At 38.2% G+C, this 22,208-nt stretch overlaps 1 protein-coding gene across 1 annotated transcript; it reads right to left on the reverse strand.

The window, feature by feature from the left end:
- Window positions 1–388: 388 nt before the first annotated feature.
- On the reverse strand, window positions 389–3,011 carry LOC103492629 (probable WRKY transcription factor 21). Its single transcript, XM_008453066.3, has 3 exons — window positions 1,665–3,011; window positions 1,453–1,578; window positions 389–849 (listed from the first exon to the last, which is right to left on the reverse strand). Exons 1-3 carry the CDS (start codon window positions 2,447–2,449, stop codon window positions 705–707), a joined length of 1,056 nt encoding a protein of 351 aa, XP_008451288.2. The 5' UTR covers window positions 2,450–3,011; the 3' UTR covers window positions 389–704.
- Window positions 3,012–22,208: the final 19,197 nt, after the last annotated feature.

The raw sequence follows: 22,208 nt of genomic DNA on the forward strand, positions 1-22,208 counted from the left end.
AACAATTAAATTTGTAATATAAAATATTACATATTTGTTAATGATTTTATATTTTTCTAATCTAATTCATTCAAAATTTAAAAGTATAAGAGAAAGTAGATGTATTTAAACATGACAAAACAAGTCAAAATTAAATTATAGTGACAAAAGTAAGCCAAATTGTTTACAAAATAACAATAGTTCGGAACATCCTCACAAACAAAATTTAATGCAAAACTAAGGCATTTGAAACGACATATCTATCATAATATTTATTCTGATATGAGCTTAACTCAATAGATACCGTAATCCATATCTCAAGTTGTATTAATACATTTTCAAAAAACAATCAGCATACTTAGAAAGTCAAAAGGATCAAACTAAGGGTATATATGCCGTAATACAAAAATTTGAATTTCCAAATTGGGACTTCTCCATTAATTTAGAACAACAAAGCTGTTTGAAGCACTAAAATTGTAGAGAAGGATGAAAAGTTCTCAAGATTTTACATTCACACCCCAATCCACAGAACTCTCTTCAGTCTAACCCGATCAGGTTTTCCTAAATTTCTCACTTCTTGCTAAATGGATTGAAAGAGGCTTTTCCAAGGAAACCCACCTCTCAAAAAAGCTACAAAGCTGCTCCAAAAGTGTTCCAATATGTACAGCAACACTCAAGACACTTGAGGTTCTTGAATCCCTTTCGGGTAGTTGTCTTCATGGGGCTCAAGTATTTGCAGGTTGAGAAGGTATTCTAGGATGGTTGTGTTCACCTTCATATGTAACAATGAGCATTGAAGGTTCTTCGAGACACCGCTCAACATGCTTTCTTGCTGGACAACCTCTCATGCTGCTGCACTTATAGTAACCTCTGCAGATGTTTGGAAGTAAATTAAGATCGCCGCGAAGGAACAAAGTATATCCGATATCAAATCAGGGAGAACTTCAGGTTGAAGTTTCAATAGCCATGATTAAAGTGTTTGGCAGAATGAGATGTACCCCTAATAACAACTGTACAGTACACAATGCAACTTGACAAAGGGAACAACATCAATTCCTGCTTAATTTACAAATCACACAAACGGAGCCCCCCCCCCCCCCCCCCAACACACACACACACACACCTCGAAGAAGAATTCAATGGCGTACTTTATTCCGAGAACAAGAGCAGACAAATAAAGCAAGTTTTCAATATCCCAATTAGATTACCAGACAAGGAATCTTTTATTCACAAAGAAATGCCAAAAGTAATATTAGAAATATTCCATAGATGCAATCATATACAATCCTTTTCCCAAATAAAAAAAAAACAGAAAAGATGCGGCAACCTATGAAATCATGTAATTGATCAGCTCATAGTATTGCCAGCCGAATGAGTAACATTTTTTGCATAACATTATGAAAACCAATATCAATCTATAAAGAAATAAGCAACATCAATAAGCTGAAAAGTAGTGCAATGATATTTGTATACCTTGGGTGTGGAGAACCTTTGATTGGCTTTTGGCCATATTTCCTCCATGAATAATCATCAGGAGGGATATCTGCAAGCTTGTTACTAATCGCGGGCACCTTGATCGACCGCTTCACTCTATGTTTCCTGCAAGAACATTATCAAAATCAAATCAGAAAAACACATGAAAACATCCCCAAAAGACATCATAAATAAAACCACAGCTTCCCAACCTCTTCTTTGAGCAGTGACATCTCCCATTGCTTCCACATTTAACACTCCCATCTTCCCCTCTCCCATTGCACTTCCTCTTATGATACGAATTCTGATCCGAAGACCGGGGCGCACCAATCAAATGGAAGGCACTCCCATCCAAGTTAGCCACACTCCCATCAATGCTCAATGAAGAAATAAACGATCTAGTGGATGACATTGTGTGTTGTGTGCAGCTAGAGCTATCAAAATTCAAGTTAACACCATTATTGCTCCTAAGATACACCATTTCATGCTGCGGAGGATTAGGATTATTATTCAACACCACCCTGTTCTGAAGCAAGTGATGATGATAAAGAGCAGCAGATTGAGATTGTATTTGTTGGATTGAACAACTTTTGGCATTTGTGTTCAATTCCAAAGATGGGTTCCCCAAACAAAGAGGACCCATATGCAAATTCCTGCACTGGAGAAGGTCCATTCTGCAATCAGGGGAAGAAGTTTCTAAGAACAAAGATTGGGGAAGAGGAAAAGGGGAAGAAGAAGAAGAAGAAGAAGAAGAAGAGGAATTAAACAAAAAGTTGTTGACCTTCTTCTTTTTCCTGACCCTTGCATGACCCAACCCAGAAGAATCAAGAAGACACAGAACTTTCCTAAACTTAAACAAAGCCTCTCCAGTTTCCGCCATTAAACAACTCCTAAGCTTCAACTGATCTTGAGACGAGGAAGCCACAGTCAAGAGATTCAACACTTTATGACAACTCTCAACAGCTTCCCTATTAGCTTGTTCAACCTCTTCCATCATTACCTTCCCGAAAAGAGAAGACACAGATGAGAAAAATCGCTAAATCTGAAAGACCCTAGCTGAAATTAAGCATAAAAAACGATGAAGAAGAAGAAGAAAAGAAGAGGGAAAAACTCAGGATCGGAAAAACAGAGGATTTGGGAACCAACCCAACCCTAGATTCTTCTTCCTTCTGCCATTAAATTTAAAAAAGTAAAAAACTGAAACGAATTTTGAGAAACCCAAAAGAATAAAAAGCACACATCATCCATCCATCTTTCTCTCTCTTTCTCTTTTGCTTTAAAATTTCTGTTTTCTTTTTCAGTAAAGATGGTATTTAGAGAGAGAGGAAAAATGATAGAACTAGAAGAAAATATTGATTTGATTCAATTGAACAATGAAGAAACGAAGAGAGAAGAATTGATTTTTGTTTTGTTTATTGAAATGATGAGAAGCAGCAGCAGATGGCAGGGCAGAGGAGGAAACAGGGAAGCAGAGAAATGAAACTGCCGTCTCTCTCACAAATTTGTAGCTGGGTCCCACCATTTTACACCCATCTTTACTATGCAACACAACACTTCTTCTCTACTTACATTAATCATATTCCATTTTTCTTCCATCTTTATATATCGTTCGAGTCAACTTAAAATCTTAGATAGATAAGTGATCCTACGTGACTTTTTAAGTTAGATATTAAAATTATGTCTCTTTTTTACTACTAAATTAACCTTAAGTCAGATTTAAATATCAAGCATCGAAAATAAAATATAAGATTAGGACTTGGGAGTATCAAGTATGAGATAGTATAATTTAGCGGGGGGAAATAAGAAATCTTTCGTCATGGACAACATTTATGTTGGGTGACATAGATTAAACCTTGTCCACTTTTCTTATTTTATTTCTTCTTTTTTCTTTTCTTGTCTTTTTCTTCTTTTTGGCAAATAAAGGTATTGCTTGCAATTTCAATTTTTTTTTTTATTAACATATTTAATCCTTTTAACTTTGATGTTTCTTTACATCTCTCTTATTCTTTCTTCATTTTGGTAAATAATGGTATTGATTGTCATTCAAACTTTTTAAATAAAATGTTTTGTCCACAAACTATGATGTATTTATTTATTTGGTCTTTCAAGATTGTAAATTTAATCTTTAACTTTTTTATTTTAATTCACTAAAATTTTCTAACTAAACATATAATTTAACCTTAATTTGTTATATAAATTTAAATACCAAATACGAAAATAATAACAATAATAAGATTTGAGACTATGTGATATATATTTAGTAGGTGACATGCCAAATCTTTAATTAGGGGGCCTAAGATGTAAGATTAGTAAAGTATCTTTTTCAATAAAATAAATGTTACTAACTTGTTGAAGATTTGTTTAGTTTAGTCTTGTTTACGTATAATATATGCATTCCTAGCAACTTATTAGGATGAAACTAAAATAAAACTGGAGAAGTTTTCTTCTTTAATCATTTTAATATATAATATATATTTTCTTCTTTGATAATATGTAAGGTGGGAGGTTTGAAGCTCTAAAATTAAATTAAAGATAGTAAAACTTGTGTGTGTGGCTCATTATGTCTTTGTTATTGTGCTTTTTAATAACTCTTTTCGTAGTATTTTAATTATGTTCTGACCTTTCAAGTTGTGATATTCTTCGTCTCTTTATTGCAATTCAATACTTTTGTAGTATGCATATTATGCACAAGACCGTCTTTAATTAATTTATATTATTAATAAAGAACTTTAGAGAAACTCATAATTGTTCCATTCATTTATACTTTAGTTAAACTATTGTTTGATTTGATTTGCAGTATAGTTTTTTCTGCTTTTAAGTACAATATGAAGGAGAAAGGATTAAAGGGTTGAAACCTTTGATTTCTGAATGTTATAATACTGTATATTTTTAATTGAGTAATATGCTCGTTTTTATTATTTATAGTATAGTTAAACCCTATAACCGTCTATATTTATATCGTTATGTATATAAAACAATAAGTAAAACACTATAAGGAAACAAATGAAATTTTCTAATAAACATACAAAGTTTAAAGATAACTAAACAAAAATATAGGATTAGATTCAAAATAAATTTAGATTATGAAAATTAACAAAACTTTCAAGACTTGAAACTATATTAAAATTTAAATTTGAATTTTATTTTTTGAGAAATTGTAAAAAAACTACTAGAAGAATGACATACCATTATAGTTAACTACAATCCAAAATGAAAAGAGAGAAGAAAAAACTGTCATAAGTACTAAAATTTACGTTTTTTTTCCGTAGGAAAAGGCGAAATTTTTCGGATTTTGAAGAATTTATAACAGGTTTTAAGTGTCATGAATCTATGAAAATTTTAAATGTCATTAAATATAAATAATAAAATAATAAATATCTATTTTAAATTTAATGAAAAGAAAAAAAATAAAAGAAATGGGGAATTGGAGACCATCGAAATTTTTCTCTGACCTTCCCTCACGCCCCTCTAGTCTCTATCTCTCCATCGCCAACGCTTGCAACTGAGCATTGACCAAACAGATTTCAAGACCATTGCTTCTGAGTCTCGCCGCGCGGGACCGTTTCCAGTCTCTGGTTGTTGTCCACCGTTCCTATCGTTGAGCCTCTTTCAACGATCGTCCTACTCAGATCAACGTTTTTGTTGCCGTTGGTAAGTTTCTCGTGTATCTCTCTCTCTTCTGCCCGATTTTTTTGAGTTGTAAACAATTAACCCAAATCTATTCAGATTTGAGTTCCTCCCCTTGTCCAGCTCAGATCTGAGCTAGACGACCACCTTCGACGCTTAATGGGTTTAGGTATTGTTTGGTTTTTATGGTTTAGGTACAAAGTTTGTAGCCTCCCTCCCCTGATATTTTAATTTGTTGATTTTTTTTTGCAGGCCTAACATTAGGAAAGAAATTGAAATATGATATTTTGTGATATAAGTGCTTGATCTGTCTCTTTGATGCTAACCTATTTCTTTCGATTCCTGTTGTTCAGGTAACTGCCTTCAATCGATTTGATTTTTTTTTTGTTCTTGTTTGTTTGATTTGCGTTCTCATTTTGTTGCTGTGATTTTGGCTTAGGAATATCTATCTTGATCTTGTTTTGATTATATTTTTTCTTTCTTTTTCTGTTCAATATTTCTCTTTGGTTCATTTTGGCATCCTTTGATGTGCACATTTCATTAAGAAGTTTCTTTGTGTTTTTCTCTGTCGATATGTTTTAAATTGTCAATGATTGCACTTACGTCGATTTTGATTCACGCTTTCATTTTCAGTTTATTGCTTGAACAAAAGTTGAGAAAATGAGTTTTGGAGTCGCAAGGCAATGGATTGCGTCTGCAGGCTCTAATCTAGTAAGGTTCAGAGGACTCTATTCATTTGCTTTTGGCATATATGATGTATATATGCATTTGTATTGGTTTGTGGAACTTGTCTGATGTTTGTAATGCTTTCATTTTAGTTATTTCTTTTCATAAGTTTAGCTTGTTTTTATTTGTTTAAGTTTTGCATTATCATATTTCATTGACATACAGAGAGTCGTTCCAAGAGATTATTAATATTGAGGGGTAAATTTAAGTTTGAATTTAAAGTGTGTATGAGAGGGAGGGGGATATATATTAAAGCGTTCATCATTTCTTTCCATATGGGTGTGTTGTATAGTACTTTATAATTGTATTGGTCAGTGTAATGGCAGGGCGTCAAGAAAAATAAGGATTCAATAAAAATTAGGGAAATAAAAACAATGACTGAAAATACAATTACGACATTTTAATCTAAAAAAATTGTGATCGAAAACGTTTTCTTGACAGTTAATTAAAGTCAAGTAGGTGAAATGATGACAATTAATAAGTGTCATAAATGATAAATAATGATATTTAATATCTGTCAAACAAGATTAATAATGACACTTATTCTTTGTCATAAAATATAAATAATGACAGTTATTATCTGTCATAAATATAAGTAATGACAATTATTATCTTCCATAAAATCTAAATAATGACATTTATAATCTATCACAAAATAAGTAATTTGTGACATTTATTATCTGTCATGAAAAACACATTCGTGACAGTTTTGTAGAACTGTTATAAAATACTTTTCATAATTGCCGCATCAATGACTGCAAATAATTGTCACGAAATCTTTCTATGATAGTATTTAACTGTCAACGTATGACCTTTTTTTTTACTAATGAAAATATAACATTTGATAAAAATATTTATACTTAATATAAAAATTAAGTATTTTGTGTTTTAGTGGTTTTGTTTTAAGAAGGATAAATAATTTGTTAAATTTGTGTACTTCTTAAAAAATCCTTTACATTTAAATAATATTCTTAACTTGTGTGGTTAAAAGAAATTATGAATTATAGACCCCCTTACATTTTATGTAACGACCCAACTCCTTATACTGAATCGAAGTCATTACTAAATATAGAACAAGTGGTTTAAGTCATAAAATTTATTAAAAACGCGTAACGTTTAAGAAATTTTATTTATGAAAATTCAAACAAGGTAGTTATGCAAAAAGGTGTAATGCGTTCTAAAGTCCTACTCGGGCCTTATCTACATAAAAAGATTATAAGTAATGAAAAGTACTCAAACTCAAATACGAAAGTCTAAAATAAGGATAAGCGGAAGCAGTAGCCCCTATGGCCCTCCACGGTCACTTCGGGTCGCTCGCCAGCTTGCCCTTGCCCTTGCCTCGTCCTCTACCTGAAAATATAAAATGAAGAGAGTGAGTATAAAATACTCAGTAAGGGACCCACTACTAGTCCCACTAGGTGCCTGTTAACTTCCTGTCAGAGTCCTGTAACTGGTACCCAATTTCTGGCACGTTCCCGAACACGTGCAACATGCGCTCCCGTAGGAACGTAACTCTGGTCTTCGATGCCCCGGGGGACACCTAGGACAGTCGGGATGCGAGGACCCCGTCGAGTCACTCGAGTCATATCTATATCCATGCTAGACTGGTGTCCCGTCGGATCACACAGTCCTCAATAGGTGGTGATCCCGAAGGACACCCATGCAGGTACGACTCTAACAGATTAAGCTAACAGGTACCCTAATTGCAGTATACATACACATGGCATCAGCATATAACATATCACATAAATCGTCTCTACACTCTCCGTCTCGACATTCGTCGTATAGCCATAACAACTCTCGCCACACATAACAGGCTATAGTATAACCATATCGTCAGTTGCATCATACTAACATTTATTTCAGGCATCGTACTGTCTAATTCTTAACATGAAAATTGGAGCATACATAGTCTCATACTTCTAAACATGAAGCTAGTAGTAGAATCTCTTACCTGGAGATTTACTTGTCGAGTCCTAACCGCGAGGCAGTACGCTTTCCAAACGACGAGGTCCTAACTGTTTAATATGCCAAAATTCGTAATTAGGTCGCCAACGACTAACGGTTCAAGACTCATTTGAAATAACTTACCCTAGAAGGAGGTTGCAGTGCTCGAGCCCCTACTGAAGAAATCCCGCGCTGCAGCAATTACTTGGTCCAAGACGTCTCTTAAGGAAAATAATTTAATTTAGTCCCAAATTAATTTAATTAACGTCCGAAGCATGGAGTCTTACTGGGAAATGCCACAATAATTAATTAATTTACCAAAATTTAGGTGGATGGAGCCAAATTAGTCTTGGCGGCTCGGCTGGAAAAGGACAGGGACCGGCTCGGCTTGGCGCAGGCGCGGCTCGGCTCGGTACAAGAATTTACGCGTGCGGCTCGGCTTCGCAGAAGCGCGCGGCGCGGCTTCACACGCGGACGCGGCTCACACGCGGGCGCGGGTCGGGTTCCGGAAGATGGCGTGCGCCGGTTCGGGTCGCGGAGCGGGTTTTCGGTCGGATCTTTGCGCGCGGGGCGTCGGCTTCCGGATTTCGGGTGGCGCGGCGGCTGCTGGTGGTCCGGCTACCGCGGCTTCGCTCGGCGATGGCTGCAGACGAGCGTTTCGGCTGCGCTGCGTCGGATCGAAGCGGCGCGACTCGGCTGGCTGTCGGGTTGGCTGCGGACGCGCGAAGGTGGCTTCGACTCGGTTTCGGGCGTGCGAGAGACGGCTGCTCCGACGGACGCTCGGCTGCTGGATCGACTTGGACGATTCTTCCAACGCGGCTGGAAGCTCGGCGACGGCTCAGTTTCGACTGCAGGCTCGGCTGCGCTGCTGAACAGAGAGGGGGATGCTTGGCGGCTCGGGTTCGCGGCGGCGGCGGCGGCGGCGTGCGGCGGCTAGGGTTTCAATAAAAAAAAATTTCCTTTTTCTTTTTCTTTTCCCCTCTTTCTTTCTTTGATTTTTTTTTCTCTTCCTCTTTACGCACGAGTCCCAAGGCCTTTTTATAAGAAAAAATGACTCTTTTCTTTTCCTTTTAAAAGCCCAAAACAACCCCTCCTCTCTCTCCCCAAATCTCACCAAAACAACCAACTTTAGTTTAATAAGGCTTCCCTAATTATTTCCAATAAAAATAAAATAATAAAATAAAAAGTAATACTTATTATCCTAAACAAATAAGGATTCCCAACCTTAATTACTCGAGAAAATCGAAATGGTAAGGTTCTTCCAATAAATTTAAAAATTCCCATAACCACACTTAATATTGATGACAATGGCCAAAACAAAAAGAAATATCGAATTTGTTGGGCGTTACAATCTTCCCTCCTAAAAAAAAACTTTCGTCCTCGAAAGTTCTAATCCTCGAACAGCTCGGGGTACTGGGCTCTCATGTCCTTTTCTTTCTCCCACGTGGCCTCTTCCACTCCATGGTTCTGCCAAAGGATTTTGACCAGTGGAATTTCTCGACTGCGAAGCTTCTTGACCTCCCTCGCCAGGACCTCGACAGGCTGCTCCTCGTAGCTCAAGTTCTCGCTAATCTGTAGTGGCTCGAAGTCCACCACATGTGTTGGGTCTGCGACATATTTCCTCAGCATGGAGATATGGAATACGTCATGCACTACCGCAAAAGATGGGGGTAGCGCCAAGCGATAAGCCACGGGGCCAATCCGCTCCAGTATCTCGAACGACCCTACGAAGCGTGGACTCAGCTTCCCCTTCTTCGCGAACCTCAGAACACCCTTCATGGGTGCTACCTTCAGGAAGACCATATCTCCCACTTCAAACTCGAGGTCCTTACGTCGTACATCAGCATAACTCTTCTGTCTGCTCTGTGCTATCAGCATACGAGCTCGGATCTTCTGTATGGCTGCGTTGGTAGTCTGCACTAACTCGGGGCCTAGCATCCTCTGCTCTCCAACCTCGCCCCAGCAGACAGGGGATCTACAGCACTTGCCATACAGAGCCTCGAACGGTGCCATACCGATAGTAGCCTGGTAGCTGTTGTTATAGGCAAACTCCATCAGATGCAGATGGGAGTCCCAACTTCCTGAAAACTCTAGTACGCAGGCTCGCAGCATGTCTTCCAAAATCTGGTTCAATCTCTCTGTCTGACCATCGGTCTGAGGGTGGAATGCTGTGCTGAAGTCCAACCTCGTACCTAAAGCAAGTTGAAGTCCTTTCCAGAACTTCGATGTGAAGCGAGCGTCTCTGTCTGAAATGATGGATACGGGTCCTCCATGTAGTCTCACAATCTCTGTCATATATAACTGCCCCCACTTACTGGCAGTGTAAGTGGATTTCCCTGGCACGAAATGGGCTGACTTCGTGAGTCTGTCGACCACAACCCAGATCACCGTGTAGCCCTTTAGGGTCTTGGGCAGTCCCGTAATAAAATCCATCGACACACTCTCCCACTTCCACCCTGGCACACTCAAGGGTTGCAACAACCCGACTGGACACTGTCTAGGTGCCTTCACCTGCTGGCATACCAAGCACCTGCTGACAAAGTCTGCCACTTCCCTCTTTATGCCCCTCCACCAATAGACACTCCTTAAATCCTGGTACATCTTCGTACTCCCAGGGTGCATGGTAAACGGGGAGCTGTGAGCCTCAGTCAAAAGCTCCGTCTTAACTGCGCTGTCTTCCGGCATACACAGGCGTCCCTCAAACATAAGGCCATCGTCAGAGGATATGGAGAAGTCTTCACCTTGCCCTGTCTCCACCATACGACGCTTCTCGGCCAAGTAAGGATCATTCAACTGAGCAGCGATGATCTTTTGCCTCAAGGTTGGCTGAACTGACAACTGAGCCAACTGTGCGGTAACCTCACCCACTGAGACTGCAATCTCGGCTCTCTCAAAATCCCTGAGTAAGGGGGTCTGCTTGGTGATTAGCGCTGCTGAATGTGCAACCTTCCTACTCAGCGCGTCAGCCACTACATTTGCTTTACCTGGGTGGTATAGGATCTCGCAGTCGTAGTCTTTCACCAACTCGAGCCACCTCCTCTGCCTCATGTTCAACTCCTTCTGAGTGAAGAAGTACTTCAGGCTCTTATGGTCGATGTAAATCTGAATTTTCTCACCGTACAGATAGTGCCTCCATATCTTCAGTGCAAAGACTACAGCAGCCAACTCCAAGTCGTGGGTAGGGTAGTTCTGCTCATGAATCTTCAACTGGCGGGAGGCATAAGCAACTACCTTACCTTGCTGCATCAGGACACAGCCCAGTCCCTTCTTGGAGGCATCGCTATAGATCACAAAGTTTCCCGAACCATCGGGCACTGTCAGGACTGGTGCAGTCACTAGCTTCTGTTTAAGCTCCTGAAAGCTACGCTCGCATGCTGGGCTCCATACAAAAGGGGTTCCCTTCCTGGTCAACTGGGTCAACGGGCTGGCTATACGTGAGAAGTCTTCCACGAACCTCCCGTAGTAACCTGCCAAGCCCAGAAAACTTCGAATTTCACTAACCGTGGACGGTCGAGGCCAATTGGTCACCGCTTCAATCTTTGCGGGATCCACTGAAACTCCCTCACTGGAAACCACGTGGCCAAGAAACGTCACCTTCCTTAACCAGAATTCACACTTGGAGAACTTGGCATACAACTTGTTGGCTCGAAGAGTCTCCAAAACCTGGTGCAAGTACTCCTCGTGCTCAGCCTCAGTTTTTGAGTAAACCAGGATGTCATCAATGAAGACTATGACGAACGAGTCTAGAAAGTCCTTAAACACCCTATTCATCAAATCCATGAACACTGCAGGAGCGTTAGTCAAGCCGAAAGACATCACCACGAACTCGTAATGCCCGTACCTCGAACGAAAGGCCGTTTTGGGAATGTCACCGTCCCTAATCCTCAACTGGCGATAGCCTTATCGCAGGTCGATCTTGGAAAAGACAGTGGCTCCCTGCAACTGATCGAACAGGTCATCAATCCTGGGCAAGGGGTAGCGGTTTTTGACCGTCACCTTGTTCAGCTCTCGGTAGTCAATACAAAGGCGCATCGACCCATCCTTCTTCTTCACGAACAATACTGGGGCTCCCCAAGGCGACACACTGGGCCGGATGAAGCCTTTGTCCAGCAACTCCTGTAACTGGACCTTCAACTCCTTTAGCTCGGCTGGAGCCATTCTGTAAGGGGCCCTCGAGATAGGGGCAGTGCCCGGCTCTAACTCGATGGCGAAGTCTACCTCTCTGGGAGGCGGAAGTCCTGGGAGTTTGTCTGGGAAAACGTCGGGGTACTCCCTCACCACTGGTTCGGAAGATAGGGAAACTTCTGGCTCTCTAATATCCACTACGCTTGCCAAGATGCCCCAAGTACCCTGGCTGAGTAGTTTACTAGCCTTCATGGCTGAGATGACCTTGGGTATACATACCATGCCTGCCCCCCTGAATTTTAAACTAGCCCCGGAGGGAGGGTTAAAGACAACTTCCTTGCCAAAACAGTCTATATTTGCATGGTTGGCTGACAGCCAATCCATGCCTAGTATCACATCAAAATCCTGCATGTCTAACACTAGCAAGGTCACGTCTAACATACGATTCGCTATCTCTACCCGACATGCCTTTATTTGTTCTTTGGACAACAGAACCTCCTCAGATGGAGTAGAAACCGACAAAACACTACCCAAGGGTTCTACCTCCAAACCCACATGCTGAACGAAAACGGAGGATATAAACGAGTGGGATGACCCAGAGTCAAATAGCACAAAAGCATAATGCCCCAAAATTGGGAGCGTACCTGTCACCACTGTGCCAGCTCGCTCGGCCTCCTGCCGGGTAGTGGCGAAAACTCTCCCCTGCTGGGACGCAGAAGGCTGGGGCGGTGTCGTCTCAAAGGGTTTCCGAGGACACACATCAGCAGTGTGCCCCGGCTGTCTACATCTGAAGCAGACTCCACTTCCAGCCAAGCAACGACCTCCGTGGACTCTCCCACAGGTAGTACAAGTGGGTAGCTCTCTCAGAGTCCTCCCGGCTGCTGCAAGCTCCCGTCGGTGTCTCTGAAAGACACCTCCTGACCTCAGTGTTCGCTGCGGTACTACGTCAGGCTGTGTCTCCACCTTTCTCTTCTGCCCCAAGGCTGACCCTCTGCCGGCAGCCTTAGACGAATCGGCTCTCTCAGGTAGGCTCAAACCCAGTGCTATACGTAGTGCATCAGCATGCGTGGCTGGGCGGAGAGCTCTGACAATGCCCTGAAGGTCTAGCCTGAGTCCTCTAACGAATTTCTCCGTCCTGGCAGCCTCATCCCTTACCATGTCGGGAGCAAAGCGGGACAACATATCGAACTCGGCGTCGTACTGCTCCACCATCATGTCGCCTTGCTCCAAGTTTAGGAACTCTTGCAGCTTGGCGTGCTTCACATTGGCAGAGAAGAACTTAGCATAGAAGTTCTCCTTGAACTGCTCCCAAGTTATCTTGCTGACATCGCCCCCCAGCATTCTCTCAGCGGTCTCCCACCAGGCGGTGCCCCTGTCCTCCAAGAAGAAGACTGCACACTGCACCTTCTGGTCTTCTGGGCACTTCATGTACCGGAAAATAGTCTCTATGGACGTTAACCACATTTGGGCCTTTGTGGGGTTGTCCATGGATCCGTCAAAGGTCTTAGGATTATACTTCCTAAAGTCCCGTAAGTGTTTCGCCTCGGCCGACAGTTGAACTGGTACTGTGGAGCTTCCTCAGGGGCTGGAGGAGCGACGGCCTGGGCCTGAACAGGAGCGGCCTGGTTCTGCTGGGCGGCAAGGAAAGGCGCCAAAGCAGCTTGCAGCATGTCCTGATAACGCTGCTCCATCGCGGCGAGATCCGCCTGGGTGACCGGTGCGTTTGGGTCGACTGCCGGTGCAGCAGGTGGCGCCTCCGGCTGGCCACGACCGGCTCCTCTGCCTCCCCTACCACCTCCTCGGCGTGCACCTCTACGTGGCGGCATTCTCCCTAAAATTCACCAACAAACTTTTCACCACAAGAACTTAACACCCTATCTCTAGGTCTAGACTATTCAGGAAAAATCGTAATCTTAACATTAGCAAGGCTTTAGACATACCTGGCGAGTGCCGAAGGACCGTATAGCCATAGGGTGAAGTAAAACCAAAACAAAAATGACTTACATCGTAGGTCAGTCTACAGAACCTAAAACACTGTGCTCTGATACCAACTGTAACGACCCAACTCCTTATACTGAATCGAAGTCATTACTAAATATAGAACAAGTGGTTTAAGTCATAAAATTTATTAAAAACGCGTAATGTTTAAGAAATTTTATTTATGAAAATTCAAACAAGGTAGTTATGCAAAAAGGTGTAATGCGTTCTAAAGTCCTACTCGGGCCCTATCTACATAAAAAGATGATAAGTAATGAAAAGTACTCAAACTCAAATACGAAAGTCTAAAATAAGGATAAGCGGAAGCAGTAGCCCCTATGGCCCTCCACGGTCACTTCGGGTCGCTCGCCAGCTTGCCCTTGCCCTTGCCTCGTCCTCTACCTGAAAATATAAAATGAAGAGAGTGAGTATAAAATACTCAGTAAGGGACCCACTACTAGTCCCACTAGGTGCCTGTTAACTTCCTGTCAGAGTCCTGTAACTGGTACCCAATTTCTGGCACGTTCCCGAACACGTGCAACATGCGCTCCCGTAGGAACGTAACTCTGGTCTTCGGTGCCCCGGGGGACACCTAGGACAGTCGGGATGCGAGGACCCCGTCGAGTCACTCGAGTCATATCTATATCCATGCTAGACTGGTGTCCCGTCGGACCACACAGTCCTCAATAGGTGGTGATCCCGAAGGACACCCATGCAGGTACGACTCTAACAGATTAAGCTAACAGGTACCCTAATTGCAGTATACATACACATGGCATCAGCATATAACATATCACATAAATCGTCTCTACACTCTTCGTCTCGACATTCGTCGTATAGCCAAAACAGCTCTCGCCACACATAACAGGCTATAGTATAACCATATCGTCAGTTGCATCATACTAACATTTATTTCAGGCATCGTACTGTCTAATTCTTAACATGAAAAATTGGAGCATACATAGTCTCATACTTCTAAACATGAAGCTAGTAGTAGAATCTCTTACCTGGAGATTTACTTGTCGAGTCCTAACCGCGAGGCAGTACGCTTTCCAAACGACGAGGTCCTAACTGTTTAATATGCCAAAATTCGTAATTAGGTCGCCAACGACTAACGGTTCAAGACTCATTTGAAATAACTTACCCTAGAAGGAGGTTGCAGTGCTCGAGCCCCTACTAGAGAAATCCTGCGCTGCAGCAATTACTTGGTCCAAGACGTCCCTTAAGGAAAATAATTTAATTTAGTCCCAAATTAATTTAATTAACGTCCGAAGCATGGAGTCTTACTGGGAAATGCCACAATAATTAATTAATTTACCAAAATTTAGGTGGATGGAGCCAAATTAGTCTTGGCGGCTTGGCTGGAAAAGGACAGGGACCGGCTCGGCTTGGCGCAGGCGCGGCTCGGCTCGGTACAAGAATTTACGCTTGCGGCTCGGCTTCGCAGAAGCGCGCGGCGCGGCTTCACACGCGGACGCGGCTCACACGCGGATGCACGCGGGCGCGGGTCGGGTTTCGGAAGATGGCGTGCGCCGGTTCGGGTCGCGGAGCGGGTTTTCGGTCGGATCTTTGCGCGCGGGGCGTCGGCTTCCGGATTTCGGGTGGCGCGGCGGCTGCTGGTGGTCCGGCTACCGCGGCTTTGCTCGGCGACGGCTGCAGACGAGCGTTTCGGCTGCGCTGCGTCGGATCGAAGCGGCGCGACTCGGCTGGCTGTCGGGTTGGCTACGGACGCGCGAAGGTGGCTTCGACTCGGCTTCGGGCGTGCGAGAGACAGCTGCTCCGACGGACGCTCGGCTGCTGGATCGGCTTGGACGATTCTTCCGACGCGGCTGGAAGCTCGGCGACGGCTCGGTTTCGACTGCAGGCTCGGCTGCGCTGCTGAACAGAGAGGGGGATGCTTGGCGGCTCGGGTTCGCGGCGGCGGCGGCGGCGGCGTGCGGCGGCTAGGGTTTCAATAAAAAAAAATTTCCTTTTTCTTTTTCTTTTCCCCTTTTTCTTTCTTTGATTTTTTTTTCTCTTCCTCTTTACGCACGAGTCCCAAGGCCTTTTTATAAGAAAAAATGACTCTTTTCTTTTCCTTTTAAAAGCCCAAAACAACCCCTCCTCTCTCTCCCCAAATCTCACCAAAACAACCAACTTTAGTTTAATAAGGCTTCCCTAATTATTTCCAATAAAAATAAAATAATAAAATAAAAAGTAATACTTATTATCCTAAACAAATAAGGATTCCCAACCTTAATTACTCGAGAAAATCGAAATGGTAAGGTTCTTCCAATAAATTTAAAAATTCCCATAACCACACTTAATATTGATGACAATGGCCAAAACAAAAAGAAATATCGAATTTGTTGGGCGTTACATTTTAGCCCATAAACATTACCTAATTATAAATAGTCATATTGGAATGTTTATTTACCTGTGTAAAAAGATATAAATAAAAACCTAATGACAACAATAATAACTATGACGAGGTATTTGAGAATAATTAGGTCATAATAGTTTGTATTTGAGACGTTGATTATTTTAGTTTGAATTGCATTAATATGCGTTTGAAGTATAAATTATTTTAGTTTAAGAATAAAGTAGTAAAACAGTGTAGAAAAAATATAAAAATGGTAATAAGTAGTAAATATCGTAATAAATGAAGTTTTAAAATAGCATTGATAGTTAATTGGAGAATACAAAATAATATGTTGCAACAATGAGGTCGTTACTTCAAGCAACCTCTAAATAAATAGAGGTAATTATTATAATTTTAAATAATCTTTGCTTTAAATTACCTCTAAGTAAATAACTAAGAGAAATGCTAAAATATTTAATGATAACATCTTTAGAATTTAAAGTTTGTTTCAAAAGTAACCGTGTATTTTTAGAAATGGCAATAATATATTTTTTTTTTATCTTTCCTAAACATTTCAAAACAACCATTAAATTAAAAATCGTTCAGAACTTTGAACAGAATTCGACATAACAGTGTAAGATCCAAATGCCTACTCAAATTTCATTTAATTTCAAAATCCTAAAGAATTTCTACTAGTAGTTTTAATACTTTTATAAAAGATGAAGGCTAATACCACAATGTTTGAGGTAATAGAGATATATTTGAAATAAATAACAAAATTTAGGGAATTTTTATAATTAAAAATATGAAAAGGAAAGAAAATGTATACAACATTATACATAAGAAGTCAAGTGGTGGATTTTGGGTTAAAATATAAATTATAAATTGGATAAGAAAAAGTACATTTTCTTTTTTAAAAAAAAAAACTAATTCATATGAAAAAAGACAAGCAACTAATGGGTTAAATTATAAATTTACTATTGTAAACTTTTTATATGCAAATTTAGTCTTTTTAACTACAAAAGTCATATAGTCTTTTAACTATTAAAAGTGTCCAAACTTTCTAAATACTTTATTTTGTGTTTGATAAATGTTTGGAGTTTTAAATTTTTTTAATAGGTTAATGAGAAATTCATATTTTAAAAATTAGTTAATTTATTAGATAAATTTGAATATCTTAATATTATAGATAATAAAAAATCAAAACTATTTATAAAATATAAAAAATTTTTAAAATAAACTATAAATAATTTGATAGATGTAACCATATTTTGTAAATAGTTTCCATGATTTGTTATATTTAAAAATGTCCCAATTTAAATGATATCTAATAAAACTTTAAATTTTTAGTTTATCTCTAGCAAATGATCCGTTTTAAAAATTTTGAAACTTTGAGAATTAAGTTAGCAAATTAGTAATTTTAATGGGGTATTTTTAGGGGAAAAAATGTGTTTTTGTCTTTAGGTTTTTTTCTTGTCACTTTCATTTTACAAATGTTACACTCTTATCGGTAGTTTGAAATTTAGTTTTTACATTGTTAAGTTTTGAAATGTTATGTTTTCTAACATTGAGCTTCAAGTTTTGTTTTATTTATCATCGAGTCTAAGATTTGCACCTTTAATCTTAACTTTTTTTACTGAGTACTCAATTTAAACTAACTCCAAAATTAATATTTATTAATTAATATTTGAAAAGAAATTCCTTCAAATGACAAAATTATTAAAATATTTATAAAAGTATTAAAATTTAAAATAATTAAAAAAAGACAAGTTATTCTCAAGTTTTTAACCATATGAAATTTTAAAATGTACTTCTCTGATTTATAAGATTATAAAAATATTCATTTAATCCAAGTTTTTGACAATACGTGGATTTGGTTTATGAGTTTTTAAGATATACTTTTTTAGTTCATAAGATTATAAAAATAGACTTGTTTAATCCATACGTTTTCAAAATATATTTTCAACTCTAGAATTCTTAACTCGGGTCTAAAAAGTTTCATATAATTTCCCATATTTGGGTAATTATAATATGTAGCAATTTTTAGAATAATTATTAAGTATGTAGCAATATTTTAAAAAAATTGTAAATATAGCAAAATCTATTAGTGATACACTTCTGTCGTTGATAGACTCTTATGGTTTATCAATGATAGACCAACATTTGCTACATGGTCTATCGGTGATAGACTTTTATCATTGATAGATTTTGACAGATTTTGCTATATTTGCAATTTTTTTTAAATGTTGCTATATACTTAATTATTTTGAATATAATTGCTACATTTGCAACTATCCCATTATATTTAGGTTTAAATCCTATATTGTTTCTTAAACTTTGTATTTTGTTCTATTTCGGTCCTTGGAGTTTTTAAAAAAGTATATTCTAGTCTCTACCATTAAGATTTTTTTAACTCACTAACGGAATGGTGAGGTGACTTCTGTATTGTAATGACTTGAATGCCAAATAAGATAATGACTTTTAGTAATCTAAAGTTTTAATTTTTAGTTAAAAGCTAGATAGCAAATTGGTGTTTTATCAAATAACTAAAAAAAGTTTATGTCTTCTAGATTTTGATCCGTCATCATTTGACCAATTGTCATTCTAAGTCACTTTCTTAACTCATATGATTGATGCAATTCATTCACATATAAATTTTTAATGCCTCAAATTTAAGATATTTTGTGATTCATTGAATATATGTTTCTTCCTTCTAATTATTTCCTCTTTTGGGAGTTTTACGCGAGAACACTTGTTTAGAGTTTAATTAAAACAAACGTGGTAATTATTCTATTTTTGTAGTTAATTTTTGGTTAGTCATGTATATTTTTTCTTCCTTAAAAAGTTAAAGGTATAGAAATAGAAGGAGAGGCAAAATTAAAAAATAAAAATAAAAATAAGATTAGATATCAAGTAGCTTTAAAAGTTAGTGGTAAAAGGTGAAAGGATTAAAGATAAGATATTTTAAAAATTTAGGAAGAAGGGAGACAGATAATGTTGGGTAAAAGAAAAGAAAAGAAAAGAAAAGAAAAGAAAAGAAAGTAGAGTGTGTGTTGTTAATTGTTATTACTTATTACCACCGTCAAATCTCATAGAAGAAACGCCCCCTAAAAGTCACCACCCAGAAAATGAAGAGAGTAGCCGTTGTAAAACCCATCCAACCAAAATATGCCGCGTGTAGTACTTTCCATCTGACACGTAGCTCAAAGCTCTGTTTTGACTTGACTCTTCCCAAATGGAATATTTTAATTTAATTTGGTATATGCTAACTTCCCCCATGCCTGCACTGTGCTTTCCTACTCACTAATCACTATTGCATGGCCTTCCCAACCTCCCAATAATCCCCATTTCACCCCTTTCATCTTTTTGTTTTCCACACATCAACAACTCCCTTCCTACCTTCGATACAATATATACACACACACACATGGACATACTTTTCTACTACTCTTATCTTTCTAACCTTCCAACTCTCCAACACAACCACTAAATAACATTCTATGCTCACTTTAGTATCAATATAACTATATATATAAAAGCTCACAAAGTTTTTCATGCTATTTCAATTGATTATTTATATCTTATATAAGTACTTGTGTCATCCTATAAAATTTTTAGAAGTAGACTATACTTTTTTTTTAGTATGATAGAGATAAACAATTTCAAACCATAAACTTTTTCTTTAATCATTAAAACACACTTAGATCCTATTAAACTAAGTGTGTGAAAAAAATGTTGACAATTGTGCACTACATGAGAAAACGTGTTGTCAAACCATGTCAAACGTGTACATCAATGTTGTCGCTTTCTAGAGGAGTTATTTAAGGCATTTTGGAGGCTTTCTGCATTTTTAGAATTTACATTTGACTTATAATTTAGTATGTAGCAATCTTGTTTTAATTTAGTATGTAGTCAATTGACATTTAAGTGTATTTGAATAACTTTTGATATACCATCCCATGCACGACCATTTGGCCTATAAAATGGCTTTTAATACTCTTGAAAATTCATAATATATTAAAAAGTTTGTGGATATTCAACCATTTTGGTGTTGTGTTATCTTTTCAAATCTTGCTTTAGATTTGACGATGTTAAAATCAATTCATTAGATTAGTCTTAATCTCTGGAGTGAATTGTCTTAGGACCTAAGAGTGACCATCGTAGATTCTATGCTCTTAGATTCTAGGTTGGATTAACATCAATGTATTACGTATTTACAATTACAAAATTTTTAATAATAAACATTCATAAGTAATAAAAAAAAAAAGTCAAAAGACAAACTATATTTTCAACAACATTTTAATTTTTAAAGTTTGAATAATATTTTAAAAAGTATTGAATGGTTAGTTGATTAAATGATTAGATAATGACGAGTTAACGTAAATTTACTTTTTGTATTTTTTTTTTTTTTTTTAATTTTGTGAAGTTAGATCATTGATTGATATAGCCATGAGCATGAAGTTTGCTCTAATATTTTACTAGGCAAAGTATCTTCCCAAGTTTCAATTCTACAAAATGACATAAATGAAATCATGTACCCTCTCCATAATATTATTTATGAAAGTATGAGATGGTTTAATTTATGCATTAAATGCATGATATTTATGATGAAACCAACAAGGAATGTTTTGTCTAATCCTTAAAAGAACTATAAATGTCATATAAAATAGCCCATAATAAATGCTTCCTTAGAATGTCATTTATTAATGTACTTCGCCAATAATTTGTAATATGATTGATCTCATTTCAATTATTGAGGAATATTTTTATATTCTTAGAATTTATTTCTTCTATTTATAATTTTAAATAAATTACCTCCTTGAACTTTAATATTAAACTTCTAAAATTCTAAAATTAGGTTAACATCCGACCATCAAACTTACACTAGTTATAAAAGTTGGATCCACAAATTATGTAAATTAAATCCTCAAATTTATATATTAAATATAATTTTTACAATTATGTAATTAATTTGGGAGTCCAATTATAAAGTGTGATTTCTATCTCCCATAAACTAAACCCATCCTTACCGGATGGAAAACAAATCTTCCTCTTAAATGGTTAATTAGCTCATTGTATTATTCAAAAACTAAATCATATACTAAAAATATACTATCAAATTTAAATAAATATATACATGTTTTTTAATTAATTGAAGAGATTATTTTAAACTACAAAATTACTAACTGTTATTTTATTTAGATGAATATTCTTGTGTGTATTTACATCAAAGAAAAAGGGGGTATAAATACAAGGTTGTATGGAATGAAAAAGGCAACAAATAATACAAGATAATACAAAATAAAATAAGATAATATCTTCAATTTTCTTAAGGACAAAATATACATTAATACCCTTCCTCAAACTCAAGGTGGTAGAGTAGCTGTCAGCTTGAGTTTGGTACGTATCTGATTGAAGCGAGTAGATGGTAAGGCTTTGGTGAAGATATCGGCTGGTTGTTCAGTGGTGGAGATAGATTGCAGAAGAAGTGTGTGGCTCAGGAGATGATGACGGATGAAGTGACAATCATTTTCGATGTGCTTTGTACGCTCATGGAAAACATCATTGTGAGCAATTTGGATGGCACTACGATTGTCACAATGAAGGAGAGTGGGACCCTGCTGGGGAACACCCATATCAGCAAGAAGCCAACGAAGCCATAAAAGTTCGGCGGTAGCATCAGCAAGAGCACGATATTCTGATTCAGTACTAGAACGAGAGACAACACTTTGTTTCTTACTACGCCAAGAAATGAGAGAATCACCTAAGTAGAAGCAGTAACCGGTTGTAGAACGCCGATCAGTGGGATCCCCAGCCCAATCTGCATCGGAATAGCCAGATAATACAAGAGAGGATTGAGAAGAAAACTGAAGCCCATGTCCCAAGGTTCCCTTGACATAGCGAAGGATACGAAGTACGGCAGTAAAGTGGATGGTTCGAGGAGCAGCCATAAATTGGCTAACAATGTGAACAACATATGCAATGTCTGGGCAAGTCACTGTTAGATAGATGA

This window comes from Cucumis melo, chromosome 1 (assembly GCF_025177605.1).
Source record: "Cucumis melo cultivar AY chromosome 1, USDA_Cmelo_AY_1.0, whole genome shotgun sequence".
NCBI lineage: Eukaryota > Viridiplantae > Streptophyta > Magnoliopsida > Cucurbitales > Cucurbitaceae > Cucumis > Cucumis melo.

Excerpts from the sequence above, each read along its gene's own strand:
- LOC103492629 (XM_008453066.3), bottom strand. The coding sequence starts at position 2,449 with ATGATGGAAGAGGTTGAACAAGCTAATAGGGAAGCTGTTGAGAGTTGT. Across the intron at positions 1,579-1,664 it reads TGTCACTGCTCAAAGAAGAG|GAAACATAGAGTGAAGCGGT; the intron begins GTTGGGAAGCTG and ends ATGTTCTTGCAG. Across the intron at positions 850-1,452 it reads AAAGGTTCTCCACACCCAAG|AGGTTACTATAAGTGCAGCA; the intron begins GTATACAAATAT and ends AAACATCTGCAG.